We start from the raw sequence: 18,018 nt of genomic DNA on the forward strand, positions 1-18,018 counted from the left end.
AAGAAAGCAAAGTGGGCCGTTTCCCTTTGACCCCCCCCCCCCCCCCCCCAACTTCACCTCAGGTTTTGCATTTAGGGGGTGAAAGAAGAAAAGAACGAAAATTCCTTAAATTCCTGATAAGGTAACTTCGTTCTCTCCTTAACGCCTGAGCGAGACCTTCCTATAACTCAGAGACATTCCACATCCCTAGTGGCCTTTTGTCACCCGATCACAGTGACTGTCAATGCGGTTCACATCAAACGGCAATCATAAAGAAGCGAAAATCGTTAAAACAGATTACAATTATTTTATCAGGTGTTCAAAGCAAATCCGCCTTTGGTGCCAACACTACAGAACCAAACAACCAAATGAGAGGCTATTGAAATTCATCCATGGGATTTGAGCAACTGGCTACTATCAGTTAAGATCTAGCTTACCTCCGTGAATTCAATAGAAAAGCACATGTTCCATGTTGACTGGCATCTGTACACTCTGTTGTGTGCTTGAGTTGAAGCAAAAGTCTAGTTTGGCTTTAAACATCAACACTTCCTGCATTGTGTGGATGTTTGTGCATGGGAATAGAAGTCAGCTAAAATATGTGAGTATGAGAAAACTTTAAAGTATATTTTTAATGATGTTTCACCAGTTACTTAACTACAAAATGTATAGGAAGCACTGGAGCACATGGGTATGATTTCTCAGATACAGGAGGGGTAAGGGAGGTAGTTAAAGAAAGTGAGAAAAACATGAGAGCGTGGGTCAACAGGGGACATAATTCTATTAGAACAAATTTCTCTCTCTCTTTTTTTTTTTTTTTTTACTAAAAATAAACCAAAAACACCACTATTTATAACTGTGATGAATTCATGCTTTGTCAAAAATGTAAGAAAGCACCCAATTAAAGTGATACTCTGCATTTCTTAAAACATCACCAAAACAATGGCAGATTTGTAGCAGAATAAATGCTAGAGGTTACAGATGCAAATAATCCGCTGCCATTCAGGTAATACAGAAAATAATACAAACAGGCAATAAACCTTGCATTTGCCCATCATGCAAAAAACAAAAACACTCACCATTGAGTCTACGCTCCAAGGCCTCTTCCTGCAGCTGTATACAATAAATCTGCTCATCGAGATCCTCTAAAATCTATACAGACAGGGAAAGAGAGCCAAATGGTGTGAGGGAGAATGATAGGGTGGATCTTTACCAAATGCATACACATACAGAGTAATAGTACTTACTGTTGGTTTAACTAGTAACTGGCCCATCACTGTGAACATGCGTGACAGTCCTACTGGAGTACACACTGATGAGATGAGACAAGAAGCTGTTTTAAACACACACATGCTCATTTATGCTTTTCTAAAGCAAGAGTAGGAATGCAACCATTGAACTAGTTCAAATTTATTTAACTTCTGTTCAGTAGCAGTGGCTAAAACAAGTAAAAAGGCATTGTGAGGGACAGCAGGGGTGGTTGATATTATTTATTAATATTTTAGCGTTTTAATGTGTATGCCACTTTGACACATCTATTTGCTCTGGAAAATATATTTTAAGCCATTTTAATTATAGGAATCCTTTCAACAAAACAGCTACTGCTGCCAATGAGATTCATGAAAGTATTCAAAAGCAAAATCTAGTTATGTTTTCCACACTGTTTTTCACTATATGAACAAAAAAAGGAATGAATCGATTTAATTGTATGCAATTTTCAAAATATCACCCAGTCCTAAAGCCCTAACAGGCTGCTGCTCAACCAGCTGAAGAGAAGGTTAGTCTCAAAACAGCAAATTGTAGTAACACTTGCTCTCCAAAGACAGACATGACTATTTCTTTAAAAACTGTCCAACTTCAAGGTATTCATAAGACAGTGCTTAATTTTCCTCACAATTTTCATACTCTTCACTGCACTGGAAGTTACAGTGTCCACTAAGGGCTAAATACAAAAGTGATTGTGCACTGACAGCACGGTTTCATATGAACTTACTGAGCAGCAACAGGCCTCCCATCAGAGAGATGCAGGAATAGAGGTATGGCAGATAAAACTCCCATAAATCTAGAACAAGAGAACGTGACAGGCACCGTAAACCACAGATCAATACATAACTGATTATATCACATGCATGCATCCACAACTGCAGGAGGAGGGTTAAGAGACATACCGTAGAGCGATTCCATGCTGGCGTCATCATTGTCAATGAGAGCGGACGCCACCCATACAATGCCCAGGATGAGGAGACCCAGCAGAAAGAGCATGACAAATGTCTCCAGCACTCGAGCCTTTATGCCCTGAAACCAACAAACACCCTCTTTAAAGTTTTCAAGCTAACTTATGACTGTGGCCAAGAGTGATTCACAAACACACACACACACACACACAGATTAGCAGGTGTAAATGAGGCTCTAATTGGAAATTTAGCTCTGGAAGCCCCAGGACTTCCCTATTACACTGACTCAATGTCAAGCCCCCTTCCCTACACAAAACGCACACACAACAATAGGTCACCAGATGCGCAAAGAAACTAATGACCTTCCTCTCTCTCATTCACTGACATACACACACACACATACACTTATATAAACAGTTATTACCATGTCCGGTCAGAGTTTGCGGCTAAAATGAAAAAGGTGGCTGCTACTGTCTGAGATTAACACCAGAGGCTCATCTGGAAACTATTAGGAGTTTTTTTCTCGGTCAGTAAGTGCCTTATGCGTGGCATTTAACTCCACTTCTGATTTACTCATTCCCCCGAACCTACATATTGATGACGGTGGTGGGGGTGGGAATTAATACTTTTATTCAGCAATGATGCATTAAATGTATCATGGAAGCAACATGACTTGTTTTCAACATTAAAAATAATTAGAAATGTTTCTTGAACAGCAAATTAGCATATTAAAATGACTAAGTGAGGATCATGTGACACTGAAGACTGGAGTAATGGCTGCTGAAAATTCAGATTTGCCATTACTGGAATAAATTACATTTAAAATACATTAAAATAGAAAACTTTTTTTAAATTGTACTAATACACTATATTAATATTTCCCTGTATTTTTGAGCATATAAAAGCAGCCTTGGTGAACATTAGAGACTTCGTTCAAAAAAATCTTACCAATCTCAAACATTTGAATGGTAGCTTACACGTCCATCATTCCCAATGACAGTGGATACAAGTGACAAACTGAGATGCAAGCATGTACAACATTTATAAGCAGTAAATAAATCCAGAAATGACACATCTGACCATTAAGATTATTTCCCTTCACCTCAAACCCAACTGTCTGTTCCACACATTTTCAAGTGTCTACATTCCCTGATTCCTATACATGTCTGTCTCAATCCTTAAGGCACTTTGTATATGAGCAGAATTTAATAGCCCTTCTTGATATTAAGAATCTAGAGCACCTCCAAGTGACTTCCTGATGAACAACATCTGCCTCATATCAGACTTCCCTCAATGGACTTTGAACCTTTCGATATTTGGACTGTGATTTAGCATCTTTTAAAGAATAAAGTGTTCATAAATAACACAAAGTCAGCAAAAAACAAAACAAAAACTAGTACAGACCTCTCAATGTATTTGGAAGCAAGAGAAGAGTTTTAAAAGTGATTTATTACCATTCCTGTCTCTAAGACGGAGAGAGAGACGTGGCAGAAAAGCCAGAAAAGTCTTGAGCTCTTCTTCTCTTGCCCATCTAAATGTGAGCACTGCTTAATATAGTAACTCTAAAATATTCAGCATCTAGTCCTTTCCTCACACACACACACACACACTCTCGCTCTCTCTCTCTCACACACACACACACGCACACACTGCAGTATACTCTAATCGGACAGCTGCTAATATCAGGTTGACTTCCAAGATATATCCAAGAGATATACAGTAGATAGTTGGAAAAGCAAGTGTTTGCATTTATGCATGTTTTGCTAGTCTGATTCACCCTAAGAGGGCTCTCCCTGACCTTACACAACCTCACTCAGCGTCAGGGTCACAAACTGCTCTCTCTCTCTCTCTCTCTCTCTCTCTCGCTCTCATTCTCCAAATGACTGTCTGCATAACAATATAACAAATAGAATATAATAAAGACATCTTTTAAATGTTATTAATGTTTAGTGCATCTCAATCTGAAGAAGGAAAACAAAAATAGAGCTTTTCCCAAAGAAAAAAAGAAGAGGTCCCACTTTATATTAAGTGGCCCTAATAACTGTGTACTTACATAGTAACTAGATGTGTACGTAGTATGTAACCACAGTGTAAGTACACATTGGTACATAGTATCTACAGCTGTAATGTTTGTGTAACTACACGCATGTAACAACCCTCTGAATGGTTTGTGTAAGTACAAATGTGTAACAGGACATATATAACTACATTTTGTAACAACAATATGTATAAGAGTAATTGGAACAATTTGATCCAAGGGGTGGAGATGGGTAGGTTTAGGGATATGTAAAGTGGGAGGAGTTGGATCTCAAGTTGGTGCACCACTGTAATACCAGTGTACTTACATGGTAACTCCTCAGGAACTGTCCACTTAATATAAAGTGTAACATTCTGGACACCAACCACAATTTATATGTAAAGCCTAACTTACTGGCCGCTGCTGTGTAACATCAAAGTAATTACATGGTAAATCCATATTAATTGTCTACTTAATATAAAGTGTAACACTTTCTTTACCAAAAAGTGATGTTACCAATGTCCTGTTACACATTTGTATTTACACATACCATTCAGTGGGTTGTTACATGTGTGTAGTTACACAAACATTACAGCTGTAGATACTATGTACCAATGTGTACTTACACTGTGGTTACATACTATATACACATCTAGTTACTATGTAAGTACACCGGTATTAGGGCCACTTAATATAAAGTGGGACCACTAAAAAGTCTTACTGCAGTTTCAACAAGCACAATTCTTAAGACGCATCTCTGATCTTGTACACAAAACAACAAAAATGTTCACAAACATGCAGCGTATTTCCTTTGTCCACTATGATTTCTCCTCCATGAACTACTAACTCTCATCAATAAAGGCTTAGCATGAACAGTATTATTACCTTCTCTTTAAGCCTGCTACACTGAAAGCAGTGTCAGAGACACAAAACAGAGTGCAGAACATGCAGGGGACATGAATCACTGTGTACCAACACACACACACACAAGCCATTGATGTGCCATTCTGACTAATACATTAAATACGTTAGAGAAAACAGGATATATGACTTAAGGAAGGCACTTCAGTACTTTTGAAGTTTGTGTGTGCGTTTCTTTTTTTTTATATCCCTCTTCCTACAGTGTCACCATCTTTTTTCTTGTTAGAATGAGGTGTCTAACAAATAAGACCTATGAGAACAGCTTCTGAACTAATCTGGGGTTTGTCAAGAGCACAAACAGCAAGATGTTAAAAGCCAAGAAATTGTTTAAAAGAGTGATAAAAATAAGAAATGATTCTGAAATAAACTGAAACGGCAAACAGGCAATCATTTTTCAGTGTGTTGTTAAAAGTACTAATACACATCCACTGCGATAGTCAAATTAACACATCCCTCTCTTCCCAGAACAGTATGGCACAGTGCTGATGGCAGTGAACAGTGCACACACATTCATTTGCATTAAAGCAAACCTTGCAAGAAACATCTCAATACATACAAATATTCATGCTTTCTAAGGCTTGAATATGGAGGCTATTACCCAATCCAGTGTTGCGCCTTTTCCATCAAAATAGAGAAACTCATATGTTGTCATAGAAACGGGTATAGAATGGTGCGCAGGCAAAGTAAATACGCAGTGTCATGGCCTTAGCAAGCAAAGCCTGGGAGCGAGAATCACATCTCAAAAATAAATATCAGCCCTATTGTGGACAGACTACAAAGAAAGAGACTGCCAAACACACACACACACACAGAGAGAGAGAGAGAGAGAGAGAGAGAGAGAGAGAGAGGTGATCATTTTTAGCATGTTCAAGGTTCATGTCATTCCTAAGGAATCGGTTAGGTGATGTCCATTTGCATAATGATAATAACCAATAGATTTTACTAGTGCTATCTCCATGTGCCTCATAGAGAATTAGGAGGCTTTTAGGAGCTCCTCATTTGATTTTTTTAATGATATACTGACTGGGGAATCAGGTTCTTTCTTACTGAAATCATAATCCTGCCACCTGTTGGACAAAATCTGAATTGCAGGTCCAGGCTACACATATCTGTTAATCCAGAGCACCCTTACAAGCTTTGTGTGTGTATTCAAAGGTTCGGAGTAATTAAGATTTTTAATGTTTTTGAAAGACGTCTCTTATGCTCACCAAGGCTGCATTTATTTGATCAAAAATAGTAATGTTGTGAAATATTTTGACTATTAAAAATAACTGTTTTCTATTTTAATATAATTTAAAATGAAATTAATTCATATGATGGCAAAGCTCATTTTTTACACTCTTCTTCAGATCCTTCACATGATTACATGATCCTCCAGAAATCATTCTACTATGCTGATTTGTTATTTGATATGCTTTATTATCAATGTTGAAAACCGTTGAAGCATCCAGAGCAGCAGCTGATGATTTTTTTCAGGATTCTTTCATGAATAGAAAATTCTAAAGAAAAGCATTTATTTCAAACAGAAATCTTTTGCAACATTATAAAATGTTCAAATGTAATGCATCCCTGTTGAAAAAAAGTATTAATTTGTTTCGGTTCTTTATTTTTTTTTTTAATGATTGTGTATCATGGTTTCCACAAAAAAAAAACTACTAAGCACAACTGTCTTCAAAACTGATAATAAGAAATGTTTCTTGAGTAGCAAATCAGCATATTAGAATAATTTCTGATGGATCATGTGACACTGAAGACTGGAGTAATGACTGCTGAACATTCAGCTTTGCATCACAGGAATGTGTTACATTTAAAATGCATTCAAATATTATATGAAAATAAACTGAATATTATAAAATATATTCAAATAGAAAACAGCTATTTTAAATTGTAGAAATATTTAACAATATTAATGTTTTTACTATATTTTTGATTGAATAAATGTAGCCTTGGTGAGCATAAGAGAGAGAAAGCAATTTTGTCACACACTTTCCTTCCCGACAGATATTTTTGGTTTTGTTTATTACATTTGATGAAGTACTAATACAAACACTGCCCCATAAAACGCACCAGCTACAGCTCTCACAAGCTTTTAACAAACTAGCCACTTTCATTTCCTCCAGTTACTGAATGTAATTTGCCATATATATATACACATGTCCCCGTTTAACCATCTAACATGGAGACTGGCACAAGCAGGCCATTTGACTTTATACTTAAAAAGAAAACATGAAATCTTGCTTTTATGGGCTTCTACGGTTGACGACTTAACCCTTCCCTGTATCAGCAGGGGGCTTTCATACAAGCGGCAGTTTCTGATCATTTCCTGTCTTTTTGCTACAGATGCGCACACACATTTGCTATGCCTCTGAGACGTGTAGGCCAACATAAAGCAGTGCTTCCCTCTCTCCTGTGTTTCTGGTTGATCAATGGTCAGAAACAGTCATGGTGCAAATGAGACAAAATGAAGCAGTACGCCTTGCTCCCGTACAAATGAGTGCAGCCCTCATAAACTACAGTAGCAACTAATCTTTATGTAGCTTTGCCAGAAGGGACATAAACCAGGAGCGACTTCAAACTGTGATGAGAGTAAGACAGAGGGCAATTTGATGCATTCCCTCCCACCCTTTAATTTTCATTATTGTGACGGTGTGTGTTTGCTGGTTTATGGTCTCTATGAGCACCGGTGACAGCCCTTCTTTGAGTAACTAATGACATAAGGTTGAATGAGCTGTAGAATTAAGACCGCTCAGCTTTTGAACTTTTATCTTTTTAGGGTGGGGGAGTGGCTGAAATCAAAAGGGTCACACATAAAACCGTGTGTGCATGTGTGTGTTTGGCCAAGCGAGGCTGAGTAAGTGCACAAACCTAGGTGTGCTGGGAGTATTGGTTTGTACAAATGTGTAAAAATGTCTTTAGCATCTTAAGTGTCCTTGAACTTTATGTGTACATAATATAATCACAAAGCCTCAAGCTTGCAGAAAACACACAAACACACATGGCCACATACCTTTTTCGAACCGGCGAAGCCCTCAGACTCCAGGAAGAAGTAGGCAAAAGGCATCAGCACAAAGAGACAGAGATTTGAGAAAAGGGACACCAGGTTCCACAGGCCTGAAGAAAGACAAATCAGTTCATTCAACTTTCGTTTCATTTCAACTTTAAGCTCAACTACTTGACTTGATCCATATCATTTAACATAATAACAGCAATTGGATAAAAAAAAAAACATCCCTTGTTCATTAAACATTTTGTCTAATTTGATTATAGTTGGTATGGTTTGACACATTTAAATCGATTCCACAGATTTTTCCTCCAAAACAAATTAATTAAAAAAAAGTTCAAGAATCAAACTTCTAGTCTTCATTTTTTTCAAAACCCCAAACATTCTCATCTAAAACAACCCAAAAAAACTGCTCTCAGAAGCTCAGGTTAACAGAGAAACCATCTGCACAAAAAACAGACACATGACACCACCTTGTGGAGATGACTGAAGCTAAGGAGAAAAATACTTCGAGTTGTTTTGAAATTATTATAACGAGTCAGGAGTAGTCAGGTGTATGGCCTCAGCAACATACTGTATGCATTGTTCAATGCACAAATCATTTAATAAACACTTTCTATGAAACACACAAATTAAACTTTGTAATTTTGATTAAAAGTATCCAAAGGTAAGGACAAATAACATATTGTGTTTTTAGAAGAACAAAGTAAACCGTTAGCAGAACACAAGCAGCATTTATTTCTGCAACAGTCTGTGAATGTCACCTAATGCATGACAGACAATAGGTACAACCTTATGCAAAACTACTTATTAAGTAGCACATATTATATTAAAATAAAAAAAAGGTGTGATACTGACCATGAATGAGTGATCCATTGAGCCACTGTATGTAGTAGTTTTTTGGTAGAGAGAGCACAATCTCATAACTGATTATAGAAAATGGTAAGAGAAGGACAGCTCCTCCAGACACTGCCAGTGTGAATGTACACAGGTACATCCTGAGAAAAGGCAGAAACAAAGTAAAAAGTTAGTGAAAAGCATGGTAATAATTCTTGTACATTATTATGAATGATTTTGAATCCGTTTTATTTTCACATTTAAGGTAATGATGTAACAATATGGGGTTACATTAAGAAAATACAAGTGACTACAACTCAAGGTACAGTGGAAGATTTGATAAGAAAATGTTAAACTAAGGATTCTTTGATATTAAGTTGTATATACCTGGATCCTTTAAATGAACTATAAAAAAACAGCACTTGTTATCATGCCAGATACGGTCAGTATCAAACAACTCACGATATTCTGTTGACAATGGCATCCTCATCTTCCTGATCATCTGTTGGCATAAGAAAAAAAACATAAAATAAACCAATAAACCAGACACAGATTTAAAGTAATTTTGTTTTTGATAGAGATTATGTTCTTAGTGCTTAGTGCTGTGATGCTCTGACAATCTTTATCAGAAGTGACAGTCAGCGTTTCATTTCTTTACTGTGAATTTGCAACACAGAGGTCACAGAAACATGACAGATGTTTTAATAAGTCTAAAGCATGATCTGTCTTCATTTAACTAAAAGCTACTTGAAACAATCAAGCATATTAATATTCATAATGAATTTATTGAAGGCATAAATCTATATTTTGTAATCATGTAAGGCAAAAGTGTGATCGCTATTTAGAAATTAGTGTTGTTTCAGAAGCAATGTTCACACTGGCAGTATAAAGTAAATGAAAAAAGAAAGAGAAATAGACTTAATTAGTTATAACATTTCTTACATTATCGCTTAAATATTTATTTGTCAGTGCAAGTTTTTAAAATGACAAGATGTGCGGGACATCCTGAGACCAGATGTGCTGTCATCCATCTAAAATTGCTTGTGTGTGGTCTAGTGTGTCAATATATATGTTTTGTCTCACCATTCACGGTCTCCCACCCTGCTCACTAGTGTGTGGTTTTCTTTCCTGATCGTTAGAGGGTGGTAGTAGCACTGATAAGAATGGGTTCTTTGCACTTATGCAGCTGGGTAAACGTACAGGTAGAGTAAATTAGACCTTAGTTAAATCAGTAACTAATGTTTCCTAAATTGACTACCACCTGGTCAACGCCAGATTAATTGTGTATTTGATTAAATCATTGTTTACTGTTGTCCAAGAGTATTTTTGGATAATTGAAGCTTAGATGGTCTCATAACATTAATCTTAATATGTTATAGCTGCATTAAACTGAACCCATTTCAACATTTGAGTAATATTTTGTTCATTTGCCCCTCTAGGAAATTCTGGTTTCTGGTAAAAATGCTGTCCTCTTGTTTGACTACCCCACTAGCATTTTAGAACCCAAGAGTAATCCGAGGTTAATTCATTAGCCTTGATTTTTAGTTTCTGCATGCATCGCTTAGTCACATTGTAGGGCTGGTAAACTCTGTTTTAGAGTTATGAAAGGGGAGTTCATTGTAGAGAGTTAATTCAGCAAAATCCACAGCTTATTATGCTAAATGTGTTTTGGACTAAATGATTATTTTCCACTGAGAATATGGCTTAACGTGAAAAACAAAGAACCTTTCAGATCACATTCAGTGTCCGAGTAGATAGCTGTCATGGCCCTGGACTGATAGGAGTGGATAGTGATTATATTTAAATGTCCTCTAATTGATTCGAAGAAGCTCCTTGGCAAAGACCAGATGGATCTCTGGGTTTATTACCCAATAAAGCATGTCGTTATTAATAAAGGAGGAAATGCACTTATGCGAAATAGACCTCAATTAGATTGCAGAAAAGACCATTAAAATAGTCTTGCTGTAGAGTAATCTAGCATCCTTCTTTCTTTATCATTTTCTTTTCATGTCCTTCCTAAGTACAAGTTCTATGTCTCTAGTTCAGCTAATACGGCAGGCTCATTTTCATCATTACTCTGTGAACATGACAGAAACAGACTTCTGGCTAGATATAACATGAAGTGTCTAAAAAAGTGCTAAAAGGTCAATCTAATCTAACATAAATATAAAAGACATTTAAAATAGCCCCTGTGATGTGCTCTGGTGATGGATGGGCTTTGTCTCAAAGGTTCATTGTTGTTGGCTGCCCATTGCTGCAGTGGTGAGAATTTTTTTTGCCATATTCCAGTATGCTTACTCGCACATTTGCACGGATATGAGAGCTCTAAACAGCGATTCCCACGAGCCCGACCATGCCACCGACAACAGACCGCTTCACATCCAGCCTGTTTCTTGTCGAGGGTTTTTCCTTCACGTTTGTCATGGAATATTCGAGTTCAGCGTCGTTACAAATTGAAAAGACCCCACCGAAATTAAAAAACAATAATTTTATTCACAGAGCGTAACTGATAAACCTAAACAATAATTGACATGCATTTTAAAAGCGATTTCGTTATAAATAGCCTACATTGTATAAAAAAATAAACAGATCACATGGTTCTGGTTGATTTTTTTCCCCCCATCCCACTTGAGTTTAGAAATGAACTCTTCAGTATATCGAATAGGAACATCTCAGTGAGTTATTACTGATAGTGATAGGCCTACTCATCTGTTTTGCTTGATCGTGTAATGCAATTTGACCACATGCTCTGCAACCATAACATCAGGCTTCACCTTACGGAGAAGTATCAGTGGTTGTAAGTATACAAACAGCTCATGTGGGCGTCCTTCTCAGCATTTCCATAATGACTGCAAGATGATAACACATGCTAATCACATACTTCGCTTATGTAAGTGTCTTTTTGGAAACGAAGTCTCGTGGTTGTGGACTGATATCACTGGCATTGGTTCGCTCATCATCGGAGGAACAATCAGATGAATTCAGCATGTAATTATCTCCTTCGTCGTCACTGTCCCTAAAGTCCCGTTTTCTGTTGCTTTTCACTGAATCTACCTTCTGGTAGTCCTTCTCCAGTCCGTCCATTTTGTCCTGGCTTCCTTTACCTTTTTGCTTCTCGGCCTCCTGAGCGGCTTGCTCTTTAGCCTTTTTACTGCGCTTCCATTTCATGCGCCTGTTCTGAAACCAGATTTTCACCTGGAAATATAAACATGACATATGTCTCATTCATAAATAATTCAGAGCAATCGAATATTATTTGACCTTACTAACTGTAATATTTAAATTAATCGTATTATTACTATTAGCCTATTAATGTTCAACAAACGAATTTAGACATTTTTAAATGTAAAAAAAGGTCGCCGGTTTACCTGTGTCTCTGTTAGCATTAATGATGTGGCCACTTCAAAGCGTTTTGGTCTCGATAGATATTTATTCAGCTTAAACTGGTGCTCAAGTTCAAGGAGCTGCTGGCTTGTGAACGCGGTTCTTGGTCTTCTGCACTTCCCGAGTAAGTTTGACTGCGCCTGGCCTGCAGAATTGAGCAACAGAGCGTGTATATTGTGTACGACACAGCAACAATTGATTTTTTTCACAACATTTTTATTATCAAAATAAAGATTGCAGTTCGATTCCAAAATAAGCTAAATAAAGACTCCAGTGAGTACCACAAATGTGTTTTTACATTTTGAAACCTTTGAAGTTCTACATAGATACAAATATTTTTTGTTCTCCAATTCCTGAGAAAATTACAAACTTTTAAAGCAGACCCCCCACCAAAAAAAATTACATTATATATATATACACACACACACACACACACACACACATATATATATATATATATATGTGTGTGTGTGTGTGTGTGTGTGTGTGTGTGTGTGTATAGTAGCCTAGGCTAATGTAACATGAATCATTTTCTTAAGCAGAAAAAAAACTTTGGATAAGAATGTTATTTGATGAACATATAGTAGGCATACCGCACGGTTAAAAGCTTATTTTTGAGAGTGGCAAGGACAGTGGAAATGTAGTTGCTGTTTTTCACATATTTAAATTTTAACAGCCTATAGGCCAGCCATGTTACAGAAGGCATTACAGCATTAATGCACAATATGCGCAATCGATTTTAACACACCGTGTAAATGGCACGGCAAGAAATGATAAAAGCGCTCATTCTTAAAACCCTCAAAAGCAATTCCCAGTCACACATAGCCTCTATGTGCCACGGCATTGTCAGTACATCTGGTAACATTTCCACCCTATCTGATTTGTTTGGGAGAGGTTTGAGAAAATCTGCAGACGAGCAGCGGAACAGAGAGACAGTGTCCGCAGTGTACACAGTTGGCAGGCTGTGGTTTTCACACTCGTCCGCCACTTTCCCTCTGTCCATTATCTGGCCATTTTAGCCCCTCTCCGAAAGAGAGAGCTCGTTCTGTCTCAGTCAAAGAACAGCTTTACTGACCCTGCACGCGCGTGTTATATCTGGCTGCTGTGATCCGTAGCTCTGAACAAAATTGATTTGATTTTTTATTAATAAAACAGTAGTAGGGCACGTGTTGAAAATAAACAGCGTTTAAAATAATTGATAAAATATGATTGAAGAATACAGAATAACCAGGCATATAAAAATAACAAGTTTATCATAGCCTATACCTGTATAGCCTACATAATAACATGGCCACAAAAATTAGAATAAAATGTATAATAATAATAATGTTATTTATTTAGCCACATGCATTTCAGATGCAACTCACCATTGAAATCTGCCATTTTAGGCAGCAGCATCCCCGCAGTTGAGACCCTCAGCCAGTGATCGAGCTGAAAGGAGCTGGCGGTGAGTTTGAGGGGGTCACTGGGATGATGATGGTGGTGCGACCCGTGCGGATATGAGTAGGACAGTGCCGGGTGCTGACCCAGCGCTGCTGCTGAATATGTGTACATTGGATGACCGTAGAGAGCCTGAGGGGGGATCCCGGTGCTGCTCTGAGGGTGTAGTCCTAACATGCCTGAATGGAGAGAGTTTAAGAAACCCGGTTTGGGAATCAACCCGCAAGACGATATCCTGGGGGGCGACGGAGTCTCGGTTCGAAGTGCCTCGGAGTTCGAGTTCAACTCCGACGCCTGGACACTTTCGGAGGAGGATGATACGGAAGAGGTGGGCAGGGAGGTGACCAGCGCCAGCGGCGAGCTCTGCACTTTTGGCGGATCGACAGCCAGAAGCGCGTCGATGCGAAAGTTTTTAGATTTCTCCATCTGGCCCACCTCACAAACAGATGAACGCGTCGGTCGCAACTTTAAAAGGCTGTCACTATGTCACCGTTGCTCTCCTTAAAGTTATGATCTTGGCCAAGGTGTGCAAGCCAGAAGTCCACTTGTCCACTGCTGCCCGAGAGGGTGTGGCTTGGTCATTCACGTCATCCTTGTGGATATCCGATTGGACAGTGATTTCTTCTATAGCCTACACTCTTACAAATAAAGGTGCTTCAAAAGGTTCTTCAAACGATGCCATAGAAGAACCATTTTTGGTTCCATGAAGAACAATTCAGTCAAAGGTTCTTTAAAGAACCATCTCTTTCTTACCTTTTTATAATCTGAAGAACCTTCTTTCGCCACAAAGAAGCTTTTGTGAAACAGAAAGGTTCTCCAGATGTTAAAGGTTCTTTATGGAACCATTTAGACAAAAAGGTTCTTCTATGGCATCGTGAAGAACCTTTATTTTTAAGAGGGTAGTCCTCAAAAATATTTGTAATTCGTGGAAGGTGCTGGAGAAACAGAAAAAAAAATGTTTTCAACAGCTAACACACAACACACACACACTTTACTGATAGCCTTAATTAAGTACAGATTTGTAGATTTTATAGATATTCTGCATTAGTGTATGAAGAAAGTGTCCTCACTAGCCTATTAAAGTGCAACGATTAAAATACTATGAAATTATTTATACGCTTAAAAAGAGGAATGCAGTGTTTCAGTCTGTTCTATAATAAGACGAGTTATCATCATGATTTCATTTTACGAGCGTTTTCGACATGTTGATGCAAAAAATAGGACTGATTGAACGAAGATGACTAACTGATTGTCTAAAACCGGTAAGTGTTAGTCAAACTACACCATATGTTTATACAGTATCTAGGCTATGTCTATGTTTGAAAAAGAAGCCAACCATCGCTCTACTGGCAACGCAAAGACTATGGCATTTTTTTATTTGATGATTATATATGAATTATCTAAGTGGCATATACGCATTTGAGATTAAAAATATACTTTGAGTTCTGAATATTTAAGAGGACAAATTCGTGGAAAGACTGTTCTCACTCGGACACCAGGGGAGACCTTAATCGCTCCACTTTTTTGCATTGCAGTAAATAGTTTTGACGTTTTGGTAAGTGTTTCAGCAAAAATGTAAGGAGTAAAATAATGATGAAACATAAAACAATTAATGAAAATATGTACAAATTATCAAGCAAGTGTTTTGAGCAACAGATAGGCCTACCGTAGGCTATTTAAATAAATAAATTGTATACATTTCCAATAGCCTATGTAAAACACATGAAACAACTTGCCCCCATCCACACCCCTAAAAATGCACCGACCTAACATTTATGAAAAATATGCTTATATACCCCTTCCTGAATATTTATTGTACAATTTGTTTAGCTAACAAATGATGATATCGGAATTTTACTCTGGAGGATAAAATTCACAAACTTAATTTCATTTGAGAGGATTGTTTTAAGGCGTTTGAAACGCATACAAAACTACTGCTAGAGAAAACATGTGGACTTTTTTTGACTTTATGAGAAATAGGCTAGACCTTGTGTTGTGACAGCTTTTCCGTGTGACAGCGCCGGTCTTTATCCTATATTATAAACCCAGAGAAAAAAATATTACGCGATTAACAGTTAAATGAGTCTGTGGGCTTTCACTACTCTAGATGTTGACATATTTTAGCAACTTTGCATCTGTAAAATTATTATATATTAAGGTATATTAAAAATAATATAAAATAAAATAATTGATTATAAAATTTTTCTGTCGCCTTTATCAAAACAGCTACAAATTTATGATTATAACATAGTCCATTAGAACGAACATGTAGTATTTATTCGGCATAATCATGGGCAAAAAAAATAAGACCTTTGTTATTTTGAGTAAATATAAAGGAAAAAATATATTGACATGTTTTCAAGTGTCTTCGGTAAACGTTGGATCTCGCGCTCTTTAAATAGAAATGATTCGTTTCTTCAAGCAGCTGGGCACATGGAGGGATGGGGATGTGGAGGGTCCGTGTCTAAGGGGTCTGGTCCTCTTATAAGCCTCTTTAAGCTAATGGAGGAAGAGGTCAGGGAGAGAATTATTGACACGCTGTTGCCCTTAACCTGTCTACCAATAAAGCGGATTAGTTTTCCTCAATTCATCAGCTAACCACTCTCCAGAGACTGGTCGCATGCATGCGTTTATTTGCTCGGGGGAAATCAACAAGTCACGGGCCGAAAGAAGAAGAAGAACAGGGTGCACTAATGATACAGTGACCAATTCTGTAATAGAAATCACTAAGCCGCACGCGTGATTGCTAACAACATTACAATTATCACTGCACAGTAGGCTATATACTGTAAAGTGTGACCCATATGTAGGCTATTTGGACGACACTGGAATACTAAAATAATGTTTTATGTGATTTACAGCGCAACAATAAACGTATAAATAAGAGTTATGTTTAGATCTATCGGGAATTCTTCTAGTTTGAAGTCTGCAACGTTCATCCCAAATGCTCTTGTGTCTCTAAACACATGGGCCGCTTTGTCCGCTTCCCAGTTTTAATTTCATTAAGGGATCGCATGCATATTTCTATGAAAGCATATGCAGTGAAATATGCAGCCGTGGACCTGCATCAGAAAGATTTATGGCTCTTTTTCATCACATCAGGAGAGAGTCAAATTATTATTGCACCCTGAGATAGAAGGGCCTGAAACCAGGGACTCTCCTCAAAGCTGTTCATTCGCTCGGTAATTACTTTCACAATTAAGTGGAACACATATCATCACAATGACAAATCGAAATAGTTTATATATTAATTATCCATGGTAAATGTGTTCATTATGAAAAGCCAATTTAACGGGACCTCCACTGTCTCTTTTATTGCAATAAATATTTTCGATCATAATGGCACAAGTGTGTTGAAATGTATATTGCACTGCTTTTAAACACATTTGGGACTCATTTATCAATTTAATTTGTGGAGAACGGTTACTTACAATGAATATAGTCCCATAGTAGCCTATCAAAAGTCATTAGGAATCCGATTTCAGTGCTTAGCTGCATGATTTCTTCCCCCAAGGATTCTGAACATGAAGATCATTTCTTTTAAACGCACTGCATATTTGACCAATTCCTTCTTGGCTATAAGCGTTTTTCATCTGTTTGCTTTGATAAGCCTTATTGTCTCTTAAGTGATTCACTGGACCAAACAACCCGAACTAGCCTGAAAGCCAGGTGCCACTTAACCGAGCACACTAGACTACACTAATGTGATGAATACACACAACTCGGTCAGTGGTGTAATTTAAAATGTGCTTTAAACGAGATGATCCACAAGTCCCCCTCTCTCCGTGACACGAGCCCGTGATTGACGATGTCACCAGATGTCAGGCTAATTTAAATGAATTCATTTCACATCTGTCATATGCAAAAACCTAGCTGTTTATTGAAATGAGGGCCCCACGAGAGAAATGTTAAAAGCAACATCTCTTTACTAACAAATGTATTAATTAAATCAACAACAACCCTTATGATTTAAGGTTTACAAGCAGGTACACAATGTAAAGACTTGCACCCCAATGCAAACAAGTTGCAATGTAAAACTGTAAAAAGATTTCTTTGTCCCTAAGCTACAACGATTTGAATCTGCACATTTAACATGATTTAAAACAATAATAAAGAAAGATACAGTGTTGCATTATAATAATCCTAATTAATGTAATAAAATGTATTTACTTAACCTAATTCAGTCTAAACTTGACTTGAATGCAGACAGCTGCCATCGTGACTTTTTAACCTATCAAAACATTTTCAAATTTAAGGCAAATTTGACA

General features: G+C 37.4%; 2 protein-coding genes across 2 annotated transcripts in view; both read right to left on the reverse strand.

Moving 5' to 3' along the window:
- The window catches only part of LOC107556056 (limb region 1 protein homolog), a 25,761-nt gene extending 15,070 nt beyond the window's left edge, over positions 1-10,691 (reverse strand). The window contains exons 1-9 of the mRNA XM_016239047.1: positions 10,652-10,691; positions 9,389-9,428; positions 8,948-9,087; positions 8,096-8,199; positions 2,145-2,271; positions 1,970-2,038; positions 1,224-1,288; positions 1,050-1,128; positions 342-355 (exon numbers count right to left, since the gene is read on the reverse strand). Of these exons, the coding sequence (XP_016094533.1) occupies positions 342-355; positions 1,050-1,128; positions 1,224-1,288; positions 1,970-2,038; positions 2,145-2,271; positions 8,096-8,199; positions 8,948-9,087; positions 9,389-9,428; positions 10,652-10,691 (678 nt within the window). The remainder of the gene's footprint in view (positions 1-341; positions 356-1,049; positions 1,129-1,223; positions 1,289-1,969; positions 2,039-2,144; positions 2,272-8,095; positions 8,200-8,947; positions 9,088-9,388; positions 9,429-10,651) is intronic.
- Positions 10,692-11,812: 1,121 nt separating this feature from the next.
- On the reverse strand, positions 11,813-14,176 carry LOC107556057 (motor neuron and pancreas homeobox protein 1-like). Its single transcript, XM_016239048.1, has 3 exons — positions 13,678-14,176; positions 12,295-12,455; positions 11,813-12,121 (listed from the first exon to the last, which is right to left on the reverse strand). The coding sequence occupies exons 1-3, from the start codon at positions 14,174-14,176 to the stop codon at positions 11,813-11,815; spliced, it is 969 nt and encodes a 322-aa protein (XP_016094534.1).
- Positions 14,177-18,018: the final 3,842 nt, after the last annotated feature.

The sequence above is a fragment of the Sinocyclocheilus grahami genome, unplaced genomic scaffold, assembly GCF_001515645.1.
Source record: "Sinocyclocheilus grahami isolate Dianchi unplaced genomic scaffold, SAMN03320097.WGS_v1.1 scaffold554.1, whole genome shotgun sequence".
Taxonomy (NCBI): Eukaryota; Metazoa; Chordata; class Actinopteri; order Cypriniformes; family Cyprinidae; genus Sinocyclocheilus; species Sinocyclocheilus grahami.